This window comes from Acinonyx jubatus, chromosome B3, assembly GCF_027475565.1.
Source record: "Acinonyx jubatus isolate Ajub_Pintada_27869175 chromosome B3, VMU_Ajub_asm_v1.0, whole genome shotgun sequence".
Classification (NCBI taxonomy): Eukaryota; Metazoa; Chordata; class Mammalia; order Carnivora; family Felidae; genus Acinonyx; species Acinonyx jubatus.
The window spans coordinates 29308789-29332088 of record NC_069386.1 but is presented as its reverse complement, the minus strand read 5'-3'; the positions used below and the strand labels follow the sequence as shown (position 1 = coordinate 29332088).

Below are 23300 nucleotides of genomic sequence, written 5' to 3'. Positions count from 1 at the left end.
CATGCCATCTTTTATCTAGAACTGTTAAAATTTCTCAGTTAACTATGCATAAACATGTGGAATAATCAGTATTCTCAGCTATGTAAAAATGCAGAAAAAATTTTTAGGAAATATACCAATTATGAACAGTAGTTATCTTTGGGTTGTAGCTTTTTGCGTTGGTTTTTATTTTTTATTTTTTGGTATCCTCAAATTTTCTACAATGATTATATGTCACCTTTTAAATAAAGCAATTTTTAAAATCAGCTCAGAGTACATAAATTTTTATATAATCATGTAATCATAATTATGTCAAAATGTGTATATAGTAAAAGACTGGAAGTTTTATTATTATTGTTAATAATAATTTTTTCTGGATGTTGGGCAATGAGTTTTTTCTCATTCTACTTTTTAGAACTTTCCAATTTTTCTGTAACAATCATATCAGTCAAGATTCTTGATTGCAGGGGTGCCTGGGTGGCTCAGTCAGTTAAGTGTCAGACTTCGGCTCAGGTCATGATCTCACTGCTCGTGAGTTTGAGCCCCACGTCAGGCTCTGTGCCTGCTTCAGATTCTGTTTCTGTCTCTTAGCCCCTCCCCTGCTCATGCTCTGTCTCTCTCTTTCTCAAATATAAATAAAAAATGAACATTTAAAAAAAGAAAAAAAAAGATAAAAAAGATACTTGATTATCAAGAGTGGAAATTGAGTCCAGCTACCTTAAGCAGAAAAGGCTTTATTATAAGATCGTAAGGTGTTTCTCACTATCTTTTGGAAGCAAAGGAAGGCTTAGTAGGACAGAACCCAACCAAGGTCAGACCAAGGTCAACGATTTGGTTAGGAGACTGTCACTGGAACTGCCACCCAGGCACTCGTAGCCATTGCTGCTGCTGGACTCCCGATGCCCGCATTGCTATAACAAATATACTAACTGTCCCTTTGTCTTTGTGTCACTCTTTCATGGTCTAGATTTCTGGGCAGGATCCCCTGATTCACTAACAACAACCACGTTCCCATGTTCTAGCTGCCTGAGCTCAGGGAGGACTGTCTGGCTCTTGACTGGGCTTCCCACAAGGTTCATACAATGGGGATCCTTCCAAATAGACAGGGGGTTCAAATGTGGGATAGCTCAAAAAAAAAAGATAAATGTCTACTACACTCAGATATTGTTACTATTATTATTATTGTTATTTGCAATGTCTCAAATCAGGCTTCAGAGCTGGTCTAATAAAGATACTAATCACCATAAGTAGGCATTGCTTTTATACTGGGAATAATAATTTTTTTTTTTTATAAAACACAGATACTTTGTGTCTGTCACACAACATGGATCAGGGTGCATTTTACTTTACACAGTGTGGATTAAAAAACGGGGTTTTATTGGGAGAAGTTATAAGCCAAGGATCAGTGAAAAAAGGGCATGAGGACTCTATCTTCCCCTTGTTCCCCAGACAGGTGTGCCATGGTCAAGTGCCGCAGGACACAGACTGGGTCTGTGTTTCTGGGGATGGACCTCACACCCTTATTTGCTCCTTTTTTTCTAAGTGCAACTTTGCCAGTGAAGGTAAAATCAGATTGCCTGAGCACTGAGCAGTAGGAATTTATAGAGTGCCAGGAGTTACCCGAGAAGGCTACTTTTCTAGAAAGGAGAAGTCTCCCGGTGAGTGGAAGGAGTCAGCAAGGGATAGTATGGGTATTGACACCCAGGTCTTGGCCTGGATGGGACGATGGGTGTGCTGTTCATTGAGCGAAACAACACAAGCAGAAGAGGGATAGGGTAGGCTTGGGGAAAGCGATGAGTTTGGTTTGGGACGTGCTGAGTCTGGAGTATGTATGAGTCACTCCCGGACAAGGTCAGGGTTCCCATTATACACCCCCCACAGCAGCCTGCACCTCTCTTTTGTACTGCTAATCCTGAATGCACTTTAATCAATAACTGCAGAATTAGTATTGAATCTTTATTCCAGATCATGAGTTCCCAGAGGTCTTGGCTCAGGTCTAACTACTTCACTGTTATATCCCCAGCACTTGGCATTCAGTCAGGCACAGAATAGGTAACCAATACATATGTGTTGAATGAATTAATGAATCTCTGTGGAGACCTAGAGCAGGCAGTGGGATATGCGGATAGGAAACTGAAAGACCTGGGATGAAGATCTAGATTCAGGAGAGTTCCACATTTAGATACTGAATTCAAGGCACTGGGTAAGCTGGGTTACCCACTGAGCCCAGGTGCGTTGAGAAAACCAAAGAGCCTAAGCCAGAACCCTGGGAAACACCATCATACCAGGGAGGCAAGGAGAGGAGCAGCCAGAGGTAGGTAGAGAACTAAGAGAGAGGGTGGTGTTCTGGAAGCTAAGGGAGAAGAGAGTTTTCAGCATGGTGGAGTGAATGGAGTCAAATGCTGTCAGTTAGGAGTTCTCATAAAATGAAAAACACCAATACTTGTGAAGTTCTTGTGTGCCAGACACTGTTCTAACAGCTCTCAATGTATTAACTCCCTTAATTTTCAAGACCACCAAGTGAGATGGGTGTTATCATTATTGTTCCCTCCCTAAAACGAGGATACTGAGGCACAGAGAGGCCACCCAGCTAGGAAGTGGGAGGGCTGTATTCTGAACCTAGGTTATCTGTTTCCCAGGTCTGTGCTCTTCACCATTATATCTGCTGCCTCAGAGAAGAGGTAGCCGGTGGGTCACAAGTAACATCAGGGGGAACAAATTTCAGCGGGGCTGTGGGGTGAAGCTACAAGGCAATGAGAAAAAAGGTGAGTTGGAAGCAAGAGAGTCAAGACCAGAAGTCCAGCCCTTCGCTACAAAGAGTGGTCCAGCTACACTGACCCCACCTGGGAGTCCATGAGACATGCAGAACCTCGAGCCGCAGCCAGCTCTTCTGAATCAGGTTTTGCAGTTTAACAAGCTTCTTGGGTGATTCATGTGCCTGGTGAAGTCTAGTTGGACTAGATGATCTTTCAGGAACTTAGACTGTGAAGAGAGAGAGACAGAAGAACACAGTGTTAAGTGAAAGGTTTTTTTAGGTTGGAGAGCCTTGAGCAGGTTTATAGACTGCGACCAGTGGTTTGCAACTCCTGTAACATCCTAGAAGCATCTGGGTGCTATTAAAAAATACTAGTTTCCTAAGGCCTACCCTCAGAAAGTCTGTGGCCCAGGTGATTCTAATGAATCTACATGGCCTACCCAAGGGGAAGGCACAAGTAAGGAAGGACAGGATGGAGGTGGAGACGCCAGGGAATAAAAAAATGGATGAAGGTCTCCTCAGGGAAATGGGAAGGGATGGGGTAAGGATGAAGAAATGCAAAGATGTTTTGTGGAAGGAGGGAAAGCAGTAACAATAAAGCAGAGAGAAATGTGTAGAGGGTGGGGACCCGCAGGCCTGAGAGCCATGATTGGTTGATTCTTTAAATGCTAACTAGGACATGCATGGTGTGAGAAGAGGGTACTTTAAGTCAGATGGTGTTACTGGCCTGCTCAGGGCCTTGCAGTATGTTTCCATCACACATGGCTTACTAGGCCCTTGGTGACTTCATTCTCTGCTCTCCACTGACCTCCAGTACACCAACCTCTTCAGTATTCCTTTTCCCACTGACCATGTTCCTGCCTCGGGGCCTTTGTACTTGCTACTCCCACCTATGGGCTCTTGTTCCTCCAGATACTCACATGGCCTGTTCCCTTACTTCAGTCAGGTCTCCTCCAATGCCCTCTTCTCAGAGAAGACTTCCCACATCACTCTCTATTCCCTTTCTCTGAATTGTTTTCTGTTACTGCCCAACATCAGGTCATAAAGCTACTTGCCTATTTGTTTCGGTCTGCCTTCTCTACCAGAACACAAATTCCATTGTCTTGTTCACTGTGGAAAACCCACCGCCTAGAACAGTGAGGCACAGAGGTGTGCTTGTAAAAAGTTTGATGAGTGAATAAATGACAGGTGCTGCTTGGTGCAAATAAATAGGATACTGAAATGAACAGGTATTGCTGACAGTGCCTGGGGAAAGTGACTAGGTAGGGAGATTGAGGAAGAATAAGATGAGTAAGGACAAGTAAACAGGCAACTTAAAGGCCTGACCGAGGAGGAAGCAAAGGGTTGTAGCTGCAAGAAAGACTATGGTTTCTGCACTACACCAGCAACTCTGTGTTGGTCTGGGAAAGTCTGTTAATCTTCTAAACCTCAATCTCCCCATCAGTAAAATGAGGTTGATGACCATAGTACCCTCCACGTAAGTGTATGATGGGGGTTAAGTGAGCTAGTAGCTCTGAGTGGCTCAGTTGATTAAGCATCGGATTTAGGCTCAGGTCAGGATTTCATGGTTGGTGGGTTCGAGCCCTGCATCTGGCTCAGTGCTAGCAGTGCAGAGCCTGCTTGGGATTCTCTCTTGCTCTCTCTCTCTCTGTCTCTCTGTCCCTCCTCTACTCACACTCTTTCTCTCTCAAGAGATAAATAAACTTTTTTTAAAAATGTAAAGAAACTATAAGCTCTCAATACGTGCTAATTACTGTGATCAATCCCAGATCATGGGAAGAGTGTGAAATGTTGCCACCTAAAAAAAAGTTTCTGTAATCATTCCAAGTGTTGACCCAAAATGTCCCATCCTGATATAGCCTTGACTTGTTACCTTGCCACCACCCACCATCCACACAAACATGTCTCTGCTTTGCCAAAGCCATCAGCAGCCTTTTCTCCTTTCTTTTTCTTCTTTTTTAAGTGTTTATTTATTTTTGACAGAGACAGAGCACGAGCAGGGGAGAAACAGAGAGAGAGGGAGACACAGAATCCGAAGCAGGCTCCAGGCTCTGAGCTGTCAGCACAGAGCCCGACATGGGGCTTGAACCAACAAACCATGAGATCATGACCTGAGCCGCAGTCGGACCCTTAACCTATTGAGTCACCCAGGCGCCCCGCCTTTTCTCCTTTCTGATGACTCTTCCGAGAACTACCCTAGCGCCTGGCACAATAAGTTCTCCATAAATTGTTGGAGTTCACTACAATTCTCCCAAACAGTGCTGCTTAAGTGTTACCTTGTCAGGAAAACCTTGATGTGAATTTGTGGCTCTGGCCTTTTTAAGGAAGATGGGCTATGTACAAAGACAGCATTCTACGGGCTTGGAATCATCTTTAAGACTGGCATAGTAAACATATCTCAATAGGACGGGAGTGGGTTTGTTCCTCTGGAAGTTCCCTGATACGCCTTAGGCGTCCAAGGGCGGCCAGAGGCCAAGAGCTGGTGCGGAACCGTCGACTCCTTTAAAAGGCGTGGCCTCGCTGTAGCCGCCGCGGGAGTGACTGGCTCAAACTGCCGGGGGCGGGACTCGGTTGCCAGGGAGCGGCGCGGGGAGCTCGGGGAGCTCGGGGATCTGCGGAGGCTGCGCGAAGAAGCGAGGTGCTTGCTGGGGCCGGGGCTGCGCGACGGCACTGGGGGCTGCGGTGAGCGCCGCGCAGGCCGTGCAGTTCCCAGCGGAGAGGCGCCGCCGCCATTGCCGCCTCGCTCGGTGAGCGCATCCCGCTCGCCGAGCAGGGCCCCAGTGGGGCGCCGGTACCATGGGCCAGTGCGGCATCACCTCCTCCAAGACCGTGCTGGTGTTTCTTAACCTCATCTTCTGGGTGAGCGGGGTCGCCGGGCGGGAAGGGCGAGGGGCCGGCGGCGCGGGTGAGGGGAGGCCTCGTCTGAGGCGCCCCAGGGCCCGGCGGCGACGGGGCCCTGCGGCGAGGCCACTCGCGGGCTGGGACCGAGGCCCCGGGCGTAGAGGGCGGTGAAGGGAAGCCCTCGGGCGGCCTTCGCGATTGAGCTTCTTGAGTCCCCGACCGGCTGGCTCCGCGCAGTGAGGCTGGGCCGACACCGCCCCCCCCCCCCCCCCCCTTCCGGCCCTTCCCCTGGAACAGCCTGCTCGTCCGAGAGCTCTCAATGCAGATTCTTTCAGGACACCAGGCTTGAAATAGGATATTCCCCAAAGGGTCAGGCTCCTCTTTCTTTGTCAGGGCCCGGAGCCCCCGCCGCTCCAGTGGCAGTCCTGAAGCGTGTGAGCAAACGGTGCAGCGACGCGGGGACGCTAGCGGCACAGGGCTGAGGGATTTTGACTTCCAGTTCTTTGTGTATCTAGAACTTGTTATTTGGTTACCAGCCCAGAAAACTGAAAGGTTTCAACTTATTAAGCCAAATAATTCTTTGCCCGGGAAAATCATTATACTTGTTTGGTCATTGGGCGTGAGTAACCTGAGATTATAAACCTTGGTGAAATAGGATTCGGATGTCAAAAGATTTTGGAAGCGATGAGTTCACTTTCAATAAAAGGTGGCTTGTGAATTTTTTTGGACACGCCCCCGAAGAAAGGAGTGTTTATAACCACTTAGTTCATCTTAGTTCGGTTTCTTATCTCACCAGGGACTTGTAATAACCGGTGTTGTTCCTATCATTCTCCACCCTCTAGTCCATCTGGACCTTGCACCCGAATGAATAGTAAGCATTTCTTCCCTTACATCGTTTTCTTTAAGAAACAAAATCCAGCCCGAAATCTTCAGCAGTAGAATAAGGTTCAGCCTCCTCTTGGTGTTGCAGCTGAAGTCCTCAGTCACCTTTCCTTCCTCATGACTGGCCAGGTTCTTGCTGTCCAGTCCCCAGACATTCCTTGAATGTTCATACTTTGCTTTTGTGTGTCCCCATTCAACTGCTCCTTCTCACGCACACCTAATTTGGAAGGAATCCTTACCACCGCGCCCCGCCCCCCGCAACAAAGGATGAAGCGTTTCATATCCCAACCCCTGTAGCATAAAAGGATAATTCTATATAATAAGGCATTTACTACACACTCTTACTGCCATAGAGTCTTTTAGGGTATTTCTGGTGTGATGGAAAGAGTCCCAATAATACCTGTTCAAAATCACACATGTGACATTGGGATTTCTATGATCTTTTCTAATTAGAACAGTATTTCTCATACTTTAGTTTGAGTTACCAGCCTTTTTAAAAGGTAAAAGAATATTTCAGTGATCCTCAAATGAGAAACACTCATTTAGATAATAAGGTACTTAGGTAGAGACTTGGCTTTGTATCCTTTACAGTTTCTTGGGATTTTTATGGGCATAGCTATTTGACTTTGAAGAGTAAACTATCAAATGAATTCTATGCTATTCAGTCTCAGGGACTGGAATCATTAATGTAACAAAATATTAAACATATAGGAGCCATTTTCTTTAATTAATTTTTCATTTACTGTAAAATATCAGTTAATTATAAGTGCTCATGAATCTTTGGAAATTGTGTATCTACTACTGGTACTTCTGTGGAGAAAGGTCATACCGAACTTCACTTGTGCTTGTCATAGTGGGTTATTGCCAAGACTAAAGTCATACTGTGTAGTAAAAATACCCTTTTTCTAGGTTAGTAGGATAGTAAAGCTTTTGTGAGCAGTAATAAGTTAAACAGACATGCAGGGTCAAGGGTGGGAAATGTGGCTTAGAGCAGGATTAGTGGAACATAACTAATGAGGAAACAGTATTAGACATGTCTCCCACCTAACAGTTTAGGGACAAACTGTTGGAATCTGATGATGCTCGTAATGATAACTAAGATTTTAGTATTTATACCCAGGCAGTGTGCTGAGCACTTTACAGTCTGTGTCCTCACAGCAACCCTATCTGGCAGTAAATATTCTTATGCATATTTTACAGATGCAGACTTTATGGTTTACTGAGGCGAAGTTGCACACCCAAGGTGTGGCAGAGCCTGTGTTCAATCCCAGGTTGTCTTATTATCTAGAGCCTGTGATGTTAGAGCAAAATGTGATTTTAAAAGATTTGGAAAGGGGAAGGAACTTCTTAGCCAAGTTAAAGTCACTTTCTCTAAACCATACTAATTTTAACCTTGGTTAGAGCCAGTACTTTCATGTAAACTACACTGACTTGTCAGTTTAAAAAATTAGGTCATTATGAGGAAGTACATAAAACAGATGTTAACTGGTCCTTCCTGAGAATGTAATGCATTCTTCAGTTCTAATAAGTGTATTCTTATATAATGGCCCCTCCCTCCTTTTAATGCCGCATACGTGGAAGAATAAACATTCCCTGCATAGAGCATATAAAAGTTTATCTAGGTTCCCTGGAGCAACTTTGTGAAGACTATATTAGCTGTGTTGCACTAGTTCCTCACTATCAGATGGTAATGGCTGCTTGTGATAATGGCTGACTGGATTAATTGCTTTGGCAAGATCTTTATACCTTTTAATATCTTGATATCCTGTTTTAGTTGGCAGTTTGTTCAATGAGCTGGGGAAATAGATACGTACCTGAAATACTTAGCCTTGGCACTACATGACCTGCCAGTCAAAATTGTTAATGTGGACTTGACCTGGATTCTTTTGGATGGTGTGGTCTAAGAATATTAACTCTGAAAAGGCACAAATGGTCGTTTCTAAAGTCCTAAAGTTTGCCTTATTGGGACTAGAGAGTTCCTTACCAAATTCCAGAATGTTATGGCTTGAAAGATAATTTGGGACAAGTGAAATCAGATGTACAACTTGAATCTCTACTTTTTGGAGTGGCATAGCTTTAAATGTAAGTTTATTAGTGCTAGACCATGATAATTTATGGAAGACAGGAGTGTTTGAGGTACATTACTAAATTTTGAAGACTGTTGGAATAGTCATTAGCCTCTTCTATTAACTGCACCCTTGTACCAAGATCAGAAAGGATTCTTAATTTGGTGGGTCATTTGCTGTGACCCAGAGGCCTCATCTAAAACTTTAAATCAGTACTTTTTAATTTTCAGGTTTTATTCTCGTAAGTTAATTGAGTACTCAGTCAAGTTCCATATTACACAAATTGCCTTTACTTTTTCTACCCTATAAGAAAAAACCAACTGGCTAGTATTTATTTTGCTGATGTGTCTTAGGTATTATATTGACTGCAAGAGAAAACTTTGTCCATGCTTATAGAATTTATAATGTGGCATATCTATTTAGACTTTTGTTTTTCATGCATATGAGAGGTGATAGTAACACTAAAATACCTATGGGGGTAGGAAATACTACATGAAAGTCAGATAACTTTTTAAGTGTCTTTAGAAAGAACTCCAGAATGTGGCACCTTCACTAATCATCGTTCACTTATATGAAGTACCCTATACATACAAATCATATTTGAAAGCCACATATAACCTTTAATATTTATCTTTAAAAAAATCTTTTCATACCACACTTCTATCTGAATATATGTAGTTAAAGAAAATTGCTTTGTTAAACAAATACAGCACAAATACTTGAGCACCTAGTTTATGCTTGTATTATTGATAAAACGATGGAAAAGACAGGGAAGGTCTTGTTCTTACAGAACTAACTTTCTAGTGGAGCAAGCAGAAGTAAGCAAGAAAAATATCAGATAGTGGTGCATTATGCAGACAGTTAAAACAAGGTCATATCATAGAGTGAGTGAATGAATGGCTGCCTTAGGTTGGCAAAGAAGGCTTCTCCAAAGATGTGAACTCTGGAATACAAGGAGGCACCGATTTGGGCATGATTTGGAGAAGATGAGGGCATTCAAGACAGGGAATAGCCTGTAGGCCTTGTGGCAAAAATATACTTGGTATCTTCAGATTACCAAAAGAAGCTTCAACTATAGTATTCATGCTTTTGTTTAAAAAAAAAAATAGGGGCACCTGGGTGGCTCAGTTGGTTAAGCATCTGACTTTGGCTCAGGTCATGATCTCTCAGTTCATGGGTTCAAGCCCCGAGTTGGGCTCTGTGCTGACAGCTCAGAGCCTGGAGCCTGCTTTGGATTCTGTGTCTCCCTCTTTTTCTGCCCCTCCCCTACTCGTGCTCTGTCTCTGTCTCTCTCTCTTTCAAAAATAAACATTTAAAGGGTGCCTGGGTGGCTCAGTCAGTAGAGCATCCAGCTTCGGCCCAGGGCATGAACTCGTGGTTTGTGAATTCAAGCCCCACGTTGGGCTCTGTGCTGACAGCTCAGCGCCTGGAGCCTGCTTCAGATTCTGAAGCTCTCTTGTTCCTCCCCTGTTTGCTCTCTCTCTCTCAAAAATGAATATTTAAAAAAATGTATTTTTAAAAAAATTTTTTAAACATTTATTTATTTTTGAGAGACAGATAGAGGCAGAGCATGAGCAGGGGAGGAACGGAGAGAGAGGGAGACACAGAATCCAAAGCAGGCTCCAGGCTCTGAGCTGTCAGCACAGAGCCTGATGCGGGGCTCGAACTCATGAACCACGAGATCATGACCTGAGCCAAAATCGAGTTGGACGCTTAACCGACTGAGCCACCCAGGCGCCCCAAAATAATTTAAAAAAAATAAACATTTAAGAAATAATAATAAATTAAGAAAAATTAAAAAAATGTATAATGAAATATTTCAAGGAACACTTCCTGTCAGAAATCTCCTTATACATATTTTGTGTTTTCCAGCACATCTTACACGTTTGAGTTGGGAATGTGATTCTTTTAAACTGGAACTTTCATCAGACATCCCGGAATTTGCTTCTCTGTTTCCTGTATTTCTGTCATCATGAATGACTGCTCTAACAAAGACTATGTCATTGGAACACACCTTCAGCTAACAGATTTTTTTCCCCATAATTGTTTTTCAGTTCACTATAGAAGAAAAGCTGACTTTGTCAGTAAGCAAGTCATGGTACATAATAGATCTGTTTCTTACCTTGTCTTTGGCAGTTATGAAATTGAATGTTTCCAGTCATATTATTTCATTTTCAGTCATCTGTCCACTGATCAAGTGCCTTGTGGCTCTGAGTAATCATTGACTGAAAGAACTCAGCATTGGGAACTTGGAATCAGCCAGGTGACCATAGCAGGAAAGCTCTCTTTAGTTGGATACTTATTTGCTTTTTAGAATATTTATCATGCATTGAAATATTTTCATGAATTTTATTCCATAAGACCCAGTTTGGGTTGGGATTTTTGCAGAAAATTTATTCCATAAAATTTATACTTGCACCAGACAGGTGTACCCTAAGAATCATTCATTCACAAATGCTTGTTGAATATCTGTGCTTTACTTCACTCATAAATGCTTGTTGAATGTCTATACTTGTTTCTGAGAAATATAAAAGGCAAAAAAGGCATAGTCCCTATTCTGTAACAGCCCATGGGGAGAGGGAGCAGACAGGCAAAATCATCTAATACTTTATTGAATTTAATTTCTAGGCGCACTTTCCCCGTCTCCCCCTCAGATAACTCATGGATAGTCTCAAGTCTTTCTTTATTTCTTCTCCTTCCCCTACCTTAATATTTTGGTAGAATTGGTAGAGGAGAAAAATTACTTGTGTTTATATATTTGTTTTTAATTTTCTAAAGGTGGTTTGTAGTAAATGCCAGCATATTGTATCTTACATTGTTGCTACTGCTGATTAATTAAGATGGACAAACTATAAAGTTTATGCATCCCAGGCTCCTATAGTAATAACTGACACTTTTTATAGTCAGAGGAGGTTATGGGGACAGAAGATCTTAGGAAAAAAGTGCATGTTTAAATTCCATGCTTCTCAGATGACCCTTAGAGCCCTATAATCTGAAAACAGCGTTTCCATGCTGTTAAAATAATTTGGTTTTGGCAATTGGTTGATCTCCAGTTTCATTGCCACCCAAACTTTTGGGTCTTTTTAACTGGTAGGTATAATTGGATTAAGTGAACAACTTTGTTAAACTAGATAAACAGTGACATAAAAAACTGAATACAGAAAAAGTAAAAATAAGGCAGAATTGAGGAACATGACCCCTGGAATATCATCAAAGTTATAGTGGTGTAAAAGGATTAAAATATTTTTTCTTTAAGAATAAATGACAGGGCTCCGGTAGCTCAGTTGGTTAAGCATCTGACTCTTGATTTCGGCTCAAGTCATGATCTCATGGTTCCTGAGTTTGAGTCCCACATTTGGGGGACTCAAGTGCGGAGCTTGCTTGGGATTCTTGCTCTCCCTCTCTGCCCTCTCCTGCTCTCTCTCCCTCTCCTCTGTCTCCCTCTCCTTCTCTCAAAAAATAAATAAACTAAAAAAAAAAATTTTTTTTTTTTAAATAATAATGGCAGTGACATAGATAATGATGACAGGAGTGGCTTATTGTCAAAACTTTGCGACCCTAAGTAGGAATATTTTTTACTTGGTCTCCTTGAAAGGTGATATTTATGGGGCGAAAAAAGAATAATGTGTTAGATAATCAGAAAACATCTGAAAATGAGTCAAAGCCAGGAGACCAGAGAAAAGTGATAAACAGGGGAGATTGGCAGAAGTGCTTAAAGTATTTGGGGTTGAAGAGATTCATGTTTCATGTTGGTGGAATTCATTTGTGAGGGAACAACAGTCTCAATTTCGGATATAATTTTAAATATTTTACTTTTTTTTATTATAAATAAAATATTTGCTTTTTAAAGAAGACCCTAAAAAGTATTTTAAAACAAACTAACATCACCATAATTTCACATGCAGAGACAAACAATATTTTAGTGTGTTTTTTAAATGTCTGTATGTGATACATATTTTCCCCCTACCACAACACAAGTATATTATTAAATTATGCTGTAACAAAATATGTAAAGGCTATAATGCCAAGTATGCCTCTAGATGCCAGGGTTTTTTCTTTTTCTTTTGTTTTTGCTATAATTTTGTTACAGTATTATAACATTTTGATGAACATACCTTCTTCCATACAAATCTTTGTTTCTATCTGACTTATTTTCTTCAGGATAGATTCCTAAAAGTGGAATTAAGTGGTATGAAAGCAGGGTGCCTGGGTGGCTCAGTCAGTTAAGCGTCTGACTTTGGCTCAGGTCATTATCTCAGGGTTTGTGAGTTCAAGCCCTGCATTGGGCACCACGCTGTTAGTGCTTGGGGTTCTGTCTCTCTGCCCCTCTCCCACTGGTTCTGTCTGTCTGTTTCTCTCTCTCTCTCTCTCTCTCTCTCTCTCTCTCTCTCTCTGTGTGTGTCTCTAAATAAAACCTTTAGAAAAAAAAATAGATATGAAAGCATAAATACTGAGGTTGGTATGTGTTGCCAGATTGCTTTCTAAAAAGATTATTCTGTATTAATTTTTACTCCAGTTCTTTTCTCTGTACCCTCACACTTCTTTGAATACTGCTTGGCTTAGGGCACCTGAGTGGCTCAGTTGGTTAAGCATCTGACTTGAGCACGGGTCGTGATCCCACAGTTTGTGGGTTTGGGCCCCACATAGGGCTCTCTGCTGTAGGTGCGAAGCCCACTTCTGGTCCTCTGTCTGTCTGTCTGTCTGTCTCTGCCCCTCCCTCACTTGTGCATTCATTAAAAAATTACGTTTGAATACTGCTTGGCTTTATTATTGACCAAGTTGTTAGACAATGATGTAATTATTTTCATAGCTTCAGAAAGTCTTGGTAAGAGTAGATGTAATTTCTGAAACAGGATTTGAAATCTTTGGAGTAGTCTTTTTTTTCTTGAAAGTTGATAAGAAAGTAAACGACATATACAGGCATTGGAGTTAGTAAAGGAGTAATTGTGTTTAATGCTATGAAGTAGTTTATCAGAGTAAGAGTTGAAACAAAACATGTCTGGACTAGAGAATATTATGGTATGTAGAATGTTAAAAGATTTAAGGTGATTTTAAGACACTTGTAATGGCACAAAACTGGAGTTTGGGGAAGCTTTCAGAAATACCCTGTGCAGAATTACCAGTAGATTCCTTGCAAGAGAGAAGTATGGTACATAAAAATTAGTATGACTGTACAGGAAACTGAATCAAATGTTAAAAGATGTACATAAGATGGATTTCTGCTGGTATTTTCACCCTCTGCTTCTTTTTTGAAATCTGTTCTCTTACAAAGTCTGGAGAACACAGTGGTTTACCCCTTTCCTTTTCTTGACTGTTTTCTCCCAAATTCCAATCACTTTTACTTTAACAGTTGATTCTTTGAGGCAAAAATTAGTCTGAAGGAGGAGTTGATGAAGACAGACAAGAACTTGTCAAACATTGTGATTTTAGCTGTGATCTCACATGGTCCCTCATCTTTACACCATCTTGATTCTTGCCACTTCTAGACATGAATCCATGACTTACAGCACTATAAGAAAATCACTTCTATTCTTCTTTGCTTTATCCTCCCCCAAATGTTCTATGGGATGCTTTCGCCTTCACGCTTCTGAACTTCCATACAGGTACACTTTTCACAGCAGAGCTGTTATCTCCTAGCTTGTAATAAGTCTGTGTGGTTTTTAATAGTGCCCACATTCCAGTATCAGGCTTCCCTGTAGTTCATGTGCCCCCTTTTGTTTCATATTCCTTCTTCTTTAGGAAATTAAAGAATTTAGTAGTTTTGTGTATTTCAGCATTTCATCAGCTGTTTCTTTCACAGAGGATTTGAAAAGTACAAAAAAAAAAAAAAAACCCAAAACAACTATAAACTATAGACAACTATAGTTTATGTAGTGTCTAAACTATAGAAAAAACAATCTTGTATAAGAATGAAATTTTTTTACTTTAGAAGATATTTTACATTTGTGCGTATGTAGTGGAAGGGTTAAAGGATAAAATGAATACCATATTTTTGGAACCCCCCAAAATTTTGTAGCAAGATAGCTTTATTTTTTAGAGGAACAGCTTGGTGTGGAAAAACACTGGCTCTCCTAAAATTTTAAAATTCTGTGACTTAATTTAGGGCATCCGTTTTTTAAAAGGTAAAAAATTATTCTTTTGGTAGTTTCAACCCTCAGTCTTTCCTTTAAATTTCCCTTCACTTCTTTGTAAAAAGGATGAATATTTTTAGTATACTGTCCTGGCACAAATCCTCCTTATAAGCTCAGATTTTTTTCAGTGGTGACTAAAGCAGTGCAGTGCAGTGCAGTTGCTTCCAAGTTCTACATTTCATCTCCTTTTCTATTGTACCTCCTCCCCCTCTGCAGCTGCTTTGCTGGCAAAGTCCTGATCCTTTGATAGATCCCAATCCCATCCTGACCCTTCAAAAGCAGGATTTAACTCAGCTCACCTTTTAACCTTTCTAATAGCCATAACTCCTATATTAAACATGTGTGACAACAAAGTCCCTATGCATACTAGTTCAGAATTATTTATTGCTTCCCCTCCATTTACCATACAACTCTACCTATGTCTTTCATACTGATGGTTAGATGTCATTAAAGAAGTTTCTTATTGTTCTTTTTAGGTCTTCATCTATTGTTAGGACACCTACCCTATATTTTTAAAGAAACTTGTCATTTCATAAGTTTATTTTTTCTTTGAATTTTCTCCATTTTATTTTTTTAAGTTTTATTTTTGAGAGAGTGAAAGAGTGTGAGTGGGGGAGGGACAGAGGGAGAGAGAGAATCTCAAGCAGCTCCACGTTCAGTGTAGCCTGACACGGGGCTCAGTCTCATGATAGCAAGATCATGACCTGAGCTGAAATCAGAAGTTGCACACTTAAACTAACTGAGCCACCTGGGCACCCCTCATAAAGTTGTTTATTATGCAACTTAAGATATAGACCCTATACAGATGTCATTAAAAGAAAATTTTGAAGTTGTCTTCTATTTAGGAAACAAGCCTGTGTTTCCAAGTCATGTGATTTATATGCTCTCATATCAGCAATCACAGTTTCTGCTTTGGTGTGTAACTAGTAAGTTGTTTCCCACTATGTGTTCAAAATAGAGTTCTGTTATGTTCTCAGCTCTGCTGTGTGAATTGGATGTTGACTGGTTTGCAGCTTGGGAAAATACACTGCTCTCAAGTCTATTAGGAAAAAAAACAGGCAGCCTTACAAATGGCATCTCCTGCTAGCCTTCCATCGCATTTGTTACATGTCTGGTTGTATCTGCTGTTGGTTTGTTTTTCTGCTTCCTCAGAGTCTCACTTTCAGTTGAGTGCTTCAGTCTGGGTGAAAGGTAGCAGCACAGGAAGCATTTCCCTTGGCCCATTCCCAGGCAGCACCAAGTGTGAGTCTCTTCAGGTGGAAAACTCATCATTTTGTATTTAAAATGCAAGTATTTCAGTGTCTGTGCTTCAGATTAATTGCTGAGTACATATATTTTCCAGTTTTATCTTGTTTTCACTCATATTTCTGTAGACTAAAATTTCATTTATTAGATGCTCAAAATGGAGGTTTTTTTTTTTTTTTACTTATTTTTTACTTTTTAAGTTTTATTTATTTTGAGATGAAGGAAGGGAGAGAGAGAGAGAGAGAGAGAGAGCATGCACACAAGCAGGGCAGGGGCAAAGAGAGAGGGGGAGAAGGAGAATCCTAAGCAGGTCAGTGTGGAACCCAATGTGGGGCTTGAACTCAGGAACTTTTGAGATCATGACCTGAGCCAAAATCAAGAGTAGCTTAATTGACTGAGCCACCCAGGCGCCCCATTGTGTTTATTTTAATTAAGCCTTTTAAGAAATAAATATTGCCTTTTGGTGTAAGAAAAGCTAAGAATCCAAAGGATGGAAAGATGACTAGTGAAGACAAATTGCACACAATTTGATTAATTTGTATTTAGGATTTCTTCTAAATCAGTTGAACACTGAAAGTATTTAGCAAAATATGTGTATACATACATGTGTGTGTTTCTATATTGCAGATATATAGTTTTTTTATACCAAAGAAAAAGTAGTATTTGGTAAGAAAGTTCAGTAGTCCATGTACTTCTGTCATTAGTTAAGCTACTTTTCTTCTTTTCCCTTTCCTATACCTGCCTTCATCCCATAATAATATACCCCCAGATTAACTATGTCAGTGAACTCTGAGAACTTTTGAACAGGCATGGTTGCTCTAAGTGCAGCATTTATAAACTAATCTATTCCAGATGTGATGGCCATCAGGAATTTAGTAAGCTAGATTAAGTTGCCAAATCATGTTTGAATGATGAACTGAACACTATACATATTAGACTGAAGAGAAAAAAAACACACCAAAGCTAATGATAAAAATGGGGCAGGGGTGTGATTTCAAAGGAAAGGATGAAATGAATTGTACTCAATAAATGTTGACTGATTCTGCCAAACACCGTTTTAGGTGCTGGGTGGTGTTACAGGGCTAAAACACAGATGAGCAAAGTTTGTGCCCTAAAGGTATACCGAGACCTGTAGTTATAATAAGGGTGTGTGTGTGTGTGTGTGTGTGCGCGCGCGCGCGCGTGTACGCTGAGATAAATGTAGTTGCAACAGCTGTAATAAATGCTGTTAGAGCCATGTAGGGGGTGAGTGGATAAAGGGCACCTAATCCAGCCTGAAAAACTGAAAAGGTCAAGAATTTGCATTTTAATGGGGACAAGGAGTTCTTAGGCAGATGTGGAGAGGGCATTCCAAAGAGAGCAGCAGAGGTACAGAAGTGAGAATATGTGGTACATTTGGGTATAACTTTTCTCTCAGGGTGTTTGAAAGGTAATGGAATCTGAGGTGAGTAGCAAGGAAGAGCAGCTTTGTTCATCAGGGGCTTTATTTTATTTGCCTCATCCTGATTTTAAACGAGCTAATGTCTTGATCTGGTTTGCCCAAGCTAAATGGGTCCCCTAGACATAAATAAACTCTCTCATGTGAGAGAGTTCATGATATTTCTAGTATCATTGTAGAAGGCTATTTTCTAGTTTGGAGGTTAATGATTTATATGTTAATTTTTTTTAAAGTTTATTTCTTTGAGGGGGTGGGGAGAGGCAGAGAGAGGGAGAGAGAATCCCAAGCAGGCTCCATGCTCAGTGCAGAGTCCAACGTGGGGCTCAAACTCACAAAACAGTGAGATCATGACCTGAGCCATGAAAACCAAGAGTTGGATGCCTAACTCATTGAGCCACCAGGCACCCCTGTGTGTTAAATTTTAAAGGATAGTGAAATAATTCTTTTGTTGTGAAAGTCTCAAAGTGCTCTACAAATTATAGCTCGTTCCGCCAAATATTTTAACACTTAGCCTCACACTGCATTTGATCATTCCCATATAAGCAAGTGGCATTAGGCATTGAGCAGGTACACAATGATAGCAAAATGGATAACAATAGAGAGGAGAATGCATGTAAAACTCTGCAATTGGAGAATGGTATCTGGAGCAGAGCTGAAATAAGGCATATCTCTGTTCCATGACTTTCTACATTCACTTTCCCTTTAGGTGCTCTAAAACCTTATTATTCAAAGTGTAGTCCAAGAACTAGCAGCATCACCTGGGAACTTGGAAATGCAGAGTCCCATGCCCAGCCCCAGCCCTACTGAATCAGAGTCTGCAGTTTAATAAGATCCTTAGGTGATTCCTGTTCATCTTAGAGTTTGAGAAGCACCATTCTAAAGAACAAATCTAAGGGCTTGCAAAGTTCTTTAGTTAACTGAGCTTTCTGACTTTACTGTTTCACAGTCTTGACTTGGGACAGTAAGCGTTTTGAAAATGGATATCAAGGTTACTAGCAATTATTATACTTTCTTTTTCCCAGTGGGTGGATAGAGGTTAGAAATGCAGATTCTGGAGTCAGATTGCCTGGGTTCAAATCCTGGCTCTGCCACTTCTGCATAATTTCTTCATTCGTTGAGGGCAACTACAATGAGCAAAGGGGTATCCCACCACCCCGCTGATCTGTGGTGGAGGTTTAGTTGAGTTAGAAATAAGCCTTTGTTGTGTGTTTGGGGGGTAATTTTTGTCAGTATTATTTATTGTATTCATGATTTCTTGGTCTTAACTGAGCCATCAATTATTGAAAAGAAGGTAGTGTTTGGGAAACTTTTCAACTTTAGTAAAGAAATGTTCTTACTAATGAATAATAGACCTTTTGGCTTCACTGTAAAAAGGTGTATAAGTAGATTTAAAAGTGATGGCAAATCTCATTAAATTATAACCTACTAAGAAATAGTAGGAACATTTTACTATCAGAGCTTAGAGACTTTTACCAGTGCTCTGATCTTATTTTCTACAGGGGGCAGCTGGCATTTTATGCTATGTGGGAGCCTATGTCTTTATCACTTACGATGACTATGACCACTTCTTTGAAGATGTGTACACTCTCATCCCTGCTGTAGTGATCATAGCTGTAGGAGCCCTGCTTTTCATCATTGGGCTAATTGGCTGCTGTGCCACAATCCGAGAAAGCCGCTGCGGACTTGCCACAGTAAGTTAGCACTTTATTGACTGCATGTGTCATCATAATATGTGGGAATATTTCATTTGTGTTACTGGCTTGAATTGAACATAAAATTCCATAGACTCTTTGGCTCTTATAATTGGAACAGAATTAACACTTGTCTTCTAGCAGTTACCTCTGGTAACTGTTTTTTATCAGTTTTTTAAATTTGTATTTAATTTTTGACAATGTTTTCTTCCTTACAGTTTGTCATCATCCTCCTTTTGGTTTTTGTCACAGAAGTTGTTGTAGTGGTTTTGGGATACATTTACAGAGCAAAGGTATGTTGTCTACTCTAGTTCATGTTTTAAAAGGCAGTTTAAGTGTTTCGGGTGAAATAGAACAAACTCATTTTATCAAAGTAAACATTTTCTTATGCCTTAACTCCAGTTTAGTCACTGCTTTAAAAACCTAAAGTTGGGGCACCTGGGTGACTCAGTCAGTTAAGTGTTTAACTCTTGATTTCTGCTCAGGTCATCATCTCACAGTTTGTGAGATCAAGCCCCGTGTTGGGATTCTCTCTCCTGCTCTCTCTGCTCCTCCCCTTCTCACTCTCTCACTCCAAATAAATGAATAAACTTAAAAAAAATCTGAAGTTAATTAGAAATTGCACAGAGAGAAGGCCCTGGGTGACTCAGTCACTTGAGCATCTGACTTCAGCGCAGTCATGATCTCACAGTTTGTGAGTTCGAGTCCCACATCAGATTGGCTGCCGTCAGCACAGAGCCCGCTTCAGCTCTTTTGTCCACATCTCCTTTATCTGCCCCTCCGTCAGAAATAAATAAACATTAAAAAAAAGAAAGAAAGAAATTGCATACAGAACAGATTGGTGGTTGCCAGATGTGGGGGCTTTGGCGAAATGGGTGAAGGGAGTCAAAAGGTATAAACTTCCAGTTATAAAGTCAGTCAGTCATGGGGATGTAATGTACAGCATGGCAACTAAGTTAATAATACTGTAATGCATATATGAAAGTTGATAAGGGAGTAACTTTTAAAAGTTCTCTCATCACGATAAAAATTTTTATAATTATGTATGGTAAAGGAGTTAATTAGACTTATTGTGATCATTTTGCCATATAAAAAGATTGAATCATGCTGAAACTAATGTTAGATGTCAATTATACCTCAATTTAAAAAAAAGAAAAAATACATGTAGTGAACACACAAGTCCAATTTCCTGGCTTAATAAAGAGTACATACTAGAGAACTGAGCTTTTGTTTTATGTTTAAGAATACTGCAACGTTTCAGGCTCTTTTTTCTGAATAGTTCTTTCATTGAAGTTACCTATATAGGTGTCAAAAGGTTGTGTTTAATGTGGATTCTGATCTCAGGAAGTCTCCTGTAAGCTTATTTGATTATTTATTTCAGTTTTAAAGTATTTTTCTGCTACAGTAATTTTTTTCTACAATGTATCATGTGCTGTGTCAGTTGGCGTCTTGTGAGAAGCAGATGCAAAGATGGAATTCAGTATATGTGGATTCTGTTAGAGGAAAGGTCTGTGAGAGAACATGGGGAAGGAACCAGGTCTGACTGAGAACTGTTAGGCCTGATACAAGTGTAATCCCAAGTACTTGTTAGTGTAATTGTGTGGTTAATTAAATATTGATGAAGTCTAAGAAAATGAGTACATGAAAAAAAGAAAATTGAATAATTTGAAGAGACTTGGTAAAAACAAGTCACTACAACTTTTTTTTTCAGTTTCATTACTTAGAGAGAGAGTGTGTGTGTAGTGGGAGAGGGGCAGAGAAAGAGGGAGAGAGAGAATCCCCAGGAGGCTCTGTGCTGTCAGTGCCGAGTCAGACTCGAGCTCTGTCTCACAAGCTGTTAGATTGTGACCTGAGCCAGAATCAAGAGTCGGATGCTTAACCAACTGGGCCACCCAGGTGCCTCAATCACTAAAACATTTTTGATCAAATCAGCTATGAGTACAATTACGTAAAAGTTTAGGGGAAATTTATTAATAATTAGTAGAATTCTACACTTTGATTGTGTTGCAATGTCTCTGCAGTGTAAAGAAACCCAAACTGGAAGTCACTGTCAATGTACTAAGGATGTGATTTGTGCAGAACAAATGATAAAGAGCTCTAATCAGTGGGTCCTATGCAAAGAAAAGACATGCTTGCATTTTAAGATTGGTGTGAAATACACATTTCTGTGCTTTAAGCTAAATGAAAGTGTTCATTTTTTTAAAGTTTTATTTATTTTTGAGGGAGAAACAGAGAGGGCACAAGCAGGGGAGGAGCAGAGAGGGAGGGAGAGAAAGAATCCTAAGCAGTCTCTGCACTGTCAGCACAGAGCCTGACGCGAGTCTCGAACTCACAACTGTGAGATCATGACCTGAGCTGAAATCAAGAGTTGGGCACTTAATTGACTGAGCCACCCAGGTGCCCCGAAAATGTGTACTTTTTCTAAAAGCCTGTGATTTTCTAAAAGCCTGTACTTTTTCTAAAAGCCTCAGTTAACCAACCAACTACTCCTGACCATGCATGGGAGGCTTCTCCATTTGTTAACTATAGTACAACTGCATTTACCACTAATTTTTACATGTAGGATAATAATGAAAACAACAACAACAATATGTTCCTTGGATGGAGAGAGTATGTGAAAGTCAGTTTAGGGTCATGGTTAGGTCCTTTCATTCCACAAATATTCGAGAGGAATGGTTTTAGAACCTTGTCAAAATCATAGATGGCCTACTTGGATTTCACGTCTATATTTGACAAACATATGTATATGGGTACCCATATATATACACCCAGTTGACCTTTGAACAACACGGGTTTTATATGTATAAATTAATGAATTATATGACATAAATTTCTGGACTCAGGGTAGAGATCAGCCAAAGGGTTTTCTTACTATTTCATATAGTCTCTACCCAAGACATGCTAGGGAATATTCAGCTATCATCTATATTACATTTCAGCTCTCTGTTGAAGGAAGGATTCATTTTAAAATTTGATTCATCCAGGCCTACCTCTAACCCCAGACTATTACATTTGATTGATTTGTTCATACAGAATTTCCAGCTAATCCTTAACTGAACTTTATAGGCATACCCTAGTGACTGTTCCACATGAGGGAGATGTTGTAGCCCTTTGTAAAAAATCCTTCTGGAACTTAAATTAGAGGCTGTTGTAATATCTGATCATAATTTACTTTCCTCATTTGAGGCAGGATAATAGAAACATTAAATCAACAAGCAAGTAATAACTTTTGGACAAGATAGTTTTCTGTTTCCCCCTTGTTGAATTCTGTTACAGTGTATCTTTTAAAGATCTAGCCTGGGGACTCCAAACTTCTTAAGGGCAAGGCAGTCATCTTTGACTGTCCAGCAGTGGCAAGACACCTGGCATAATAAATGTTAATGAATTTATGGATCTGTTGAATGAAAAAAAAATTACAAGTCAAGACTTCTAATCTTATTTAATATAGCAAAGTGTTCTACTATTCTAACTTGTGAGTATTTAACTTTCTTTAAATTACCTCAGAATGAGAAGTTTGTTCAGATTTCCTCAGCCCATAAATTCCCGGTATGGAAGGGGGAAATACACATTTTCTGATTTCTTTTTTATAGCGAAATTGAGGACTTCATTTTCCATTGCCACTTAAAAAAAAAAAAAAAAAGCCTTTGTTCTGGACATAGAAAAAGGTGATTATGAGTTGAGATCCTACCTTCTGTGCCCATCCTGATGAATGAGGGTCCTGCCAACTTGAAAACCAAGGCAGCTGTTGCCAGCCATTCCCATCTTGCCCCTCTTTCCTCTTTCTTAGTCATTTCCTTTTCTTTCGCCTTTTCTATTTGCCTGCTTTTCCTTTCCACCTAAGTACCATTTAAGGCTATGGGGCGCCTGGGTGGCTCAGTCGGTTAAGCGTCCGACTTCAGCTCAGGTCACGATCTCACAGTCCGTGAGTTCGAGCCCCACGTCAGGCTCTGGGCTGATGGCTCAGAGCCTGGAGCCTGCTTCCGATTCTGTGTCTCCCTCGCTCTCTGCCCCTCCCCCATTCATGCTCTGTCTCTCTCTGTCTCAAAAATAAAAAAAAAAGTTAAAAAAAAATTTAAAAAAATAAGGCTAAACAGGCTGCCTTAAAGTAATTAATTGGGGTATAACTTTAGGGCTATGATAAAGACATAATAGAGGTGCTGGCTTGGTTTCGGCTCAGGTCATGATCTCATGGTTTGGGAGTTCAAGTCCTGTGTTGGACTCTCCTGGGATTCTCTCTCTTTCTCTCTCTCTCTCAAAAATAAATAAACTTAA

At 40.4% G+C, this 23300-nt stretch overlaps 1 protein-coding gene across 1 annotated transcript in view; it reads left to right on the top strand.

The window, feature by feature from the left end:
• Positions 1–5319: 5319 nt before the first annotated feature.
• TSPAN3 (tetraspanin 3) overlaps positions 5320–23300 on the top strand; it is a 29135-nt gene continuing 11154 nt past the window's right edge. Inside the window, exons 1-3 of the mRNA XM_027067832.2 lie at positions 5320–5593; positions 18837–19028; positions 19247–19321. Of these exons, the coding sequence (XP_026923633.1) occupies positions 5531–5593; positions 18837–19028; positions 19247–19321 (330 nt within the window). The 5' untranslated portion in view covers positions 5320–5530. The remainder of the gene's footprint in view (positions 5594–18836; positions 19029–19246; positions 19322–23300) is intronic.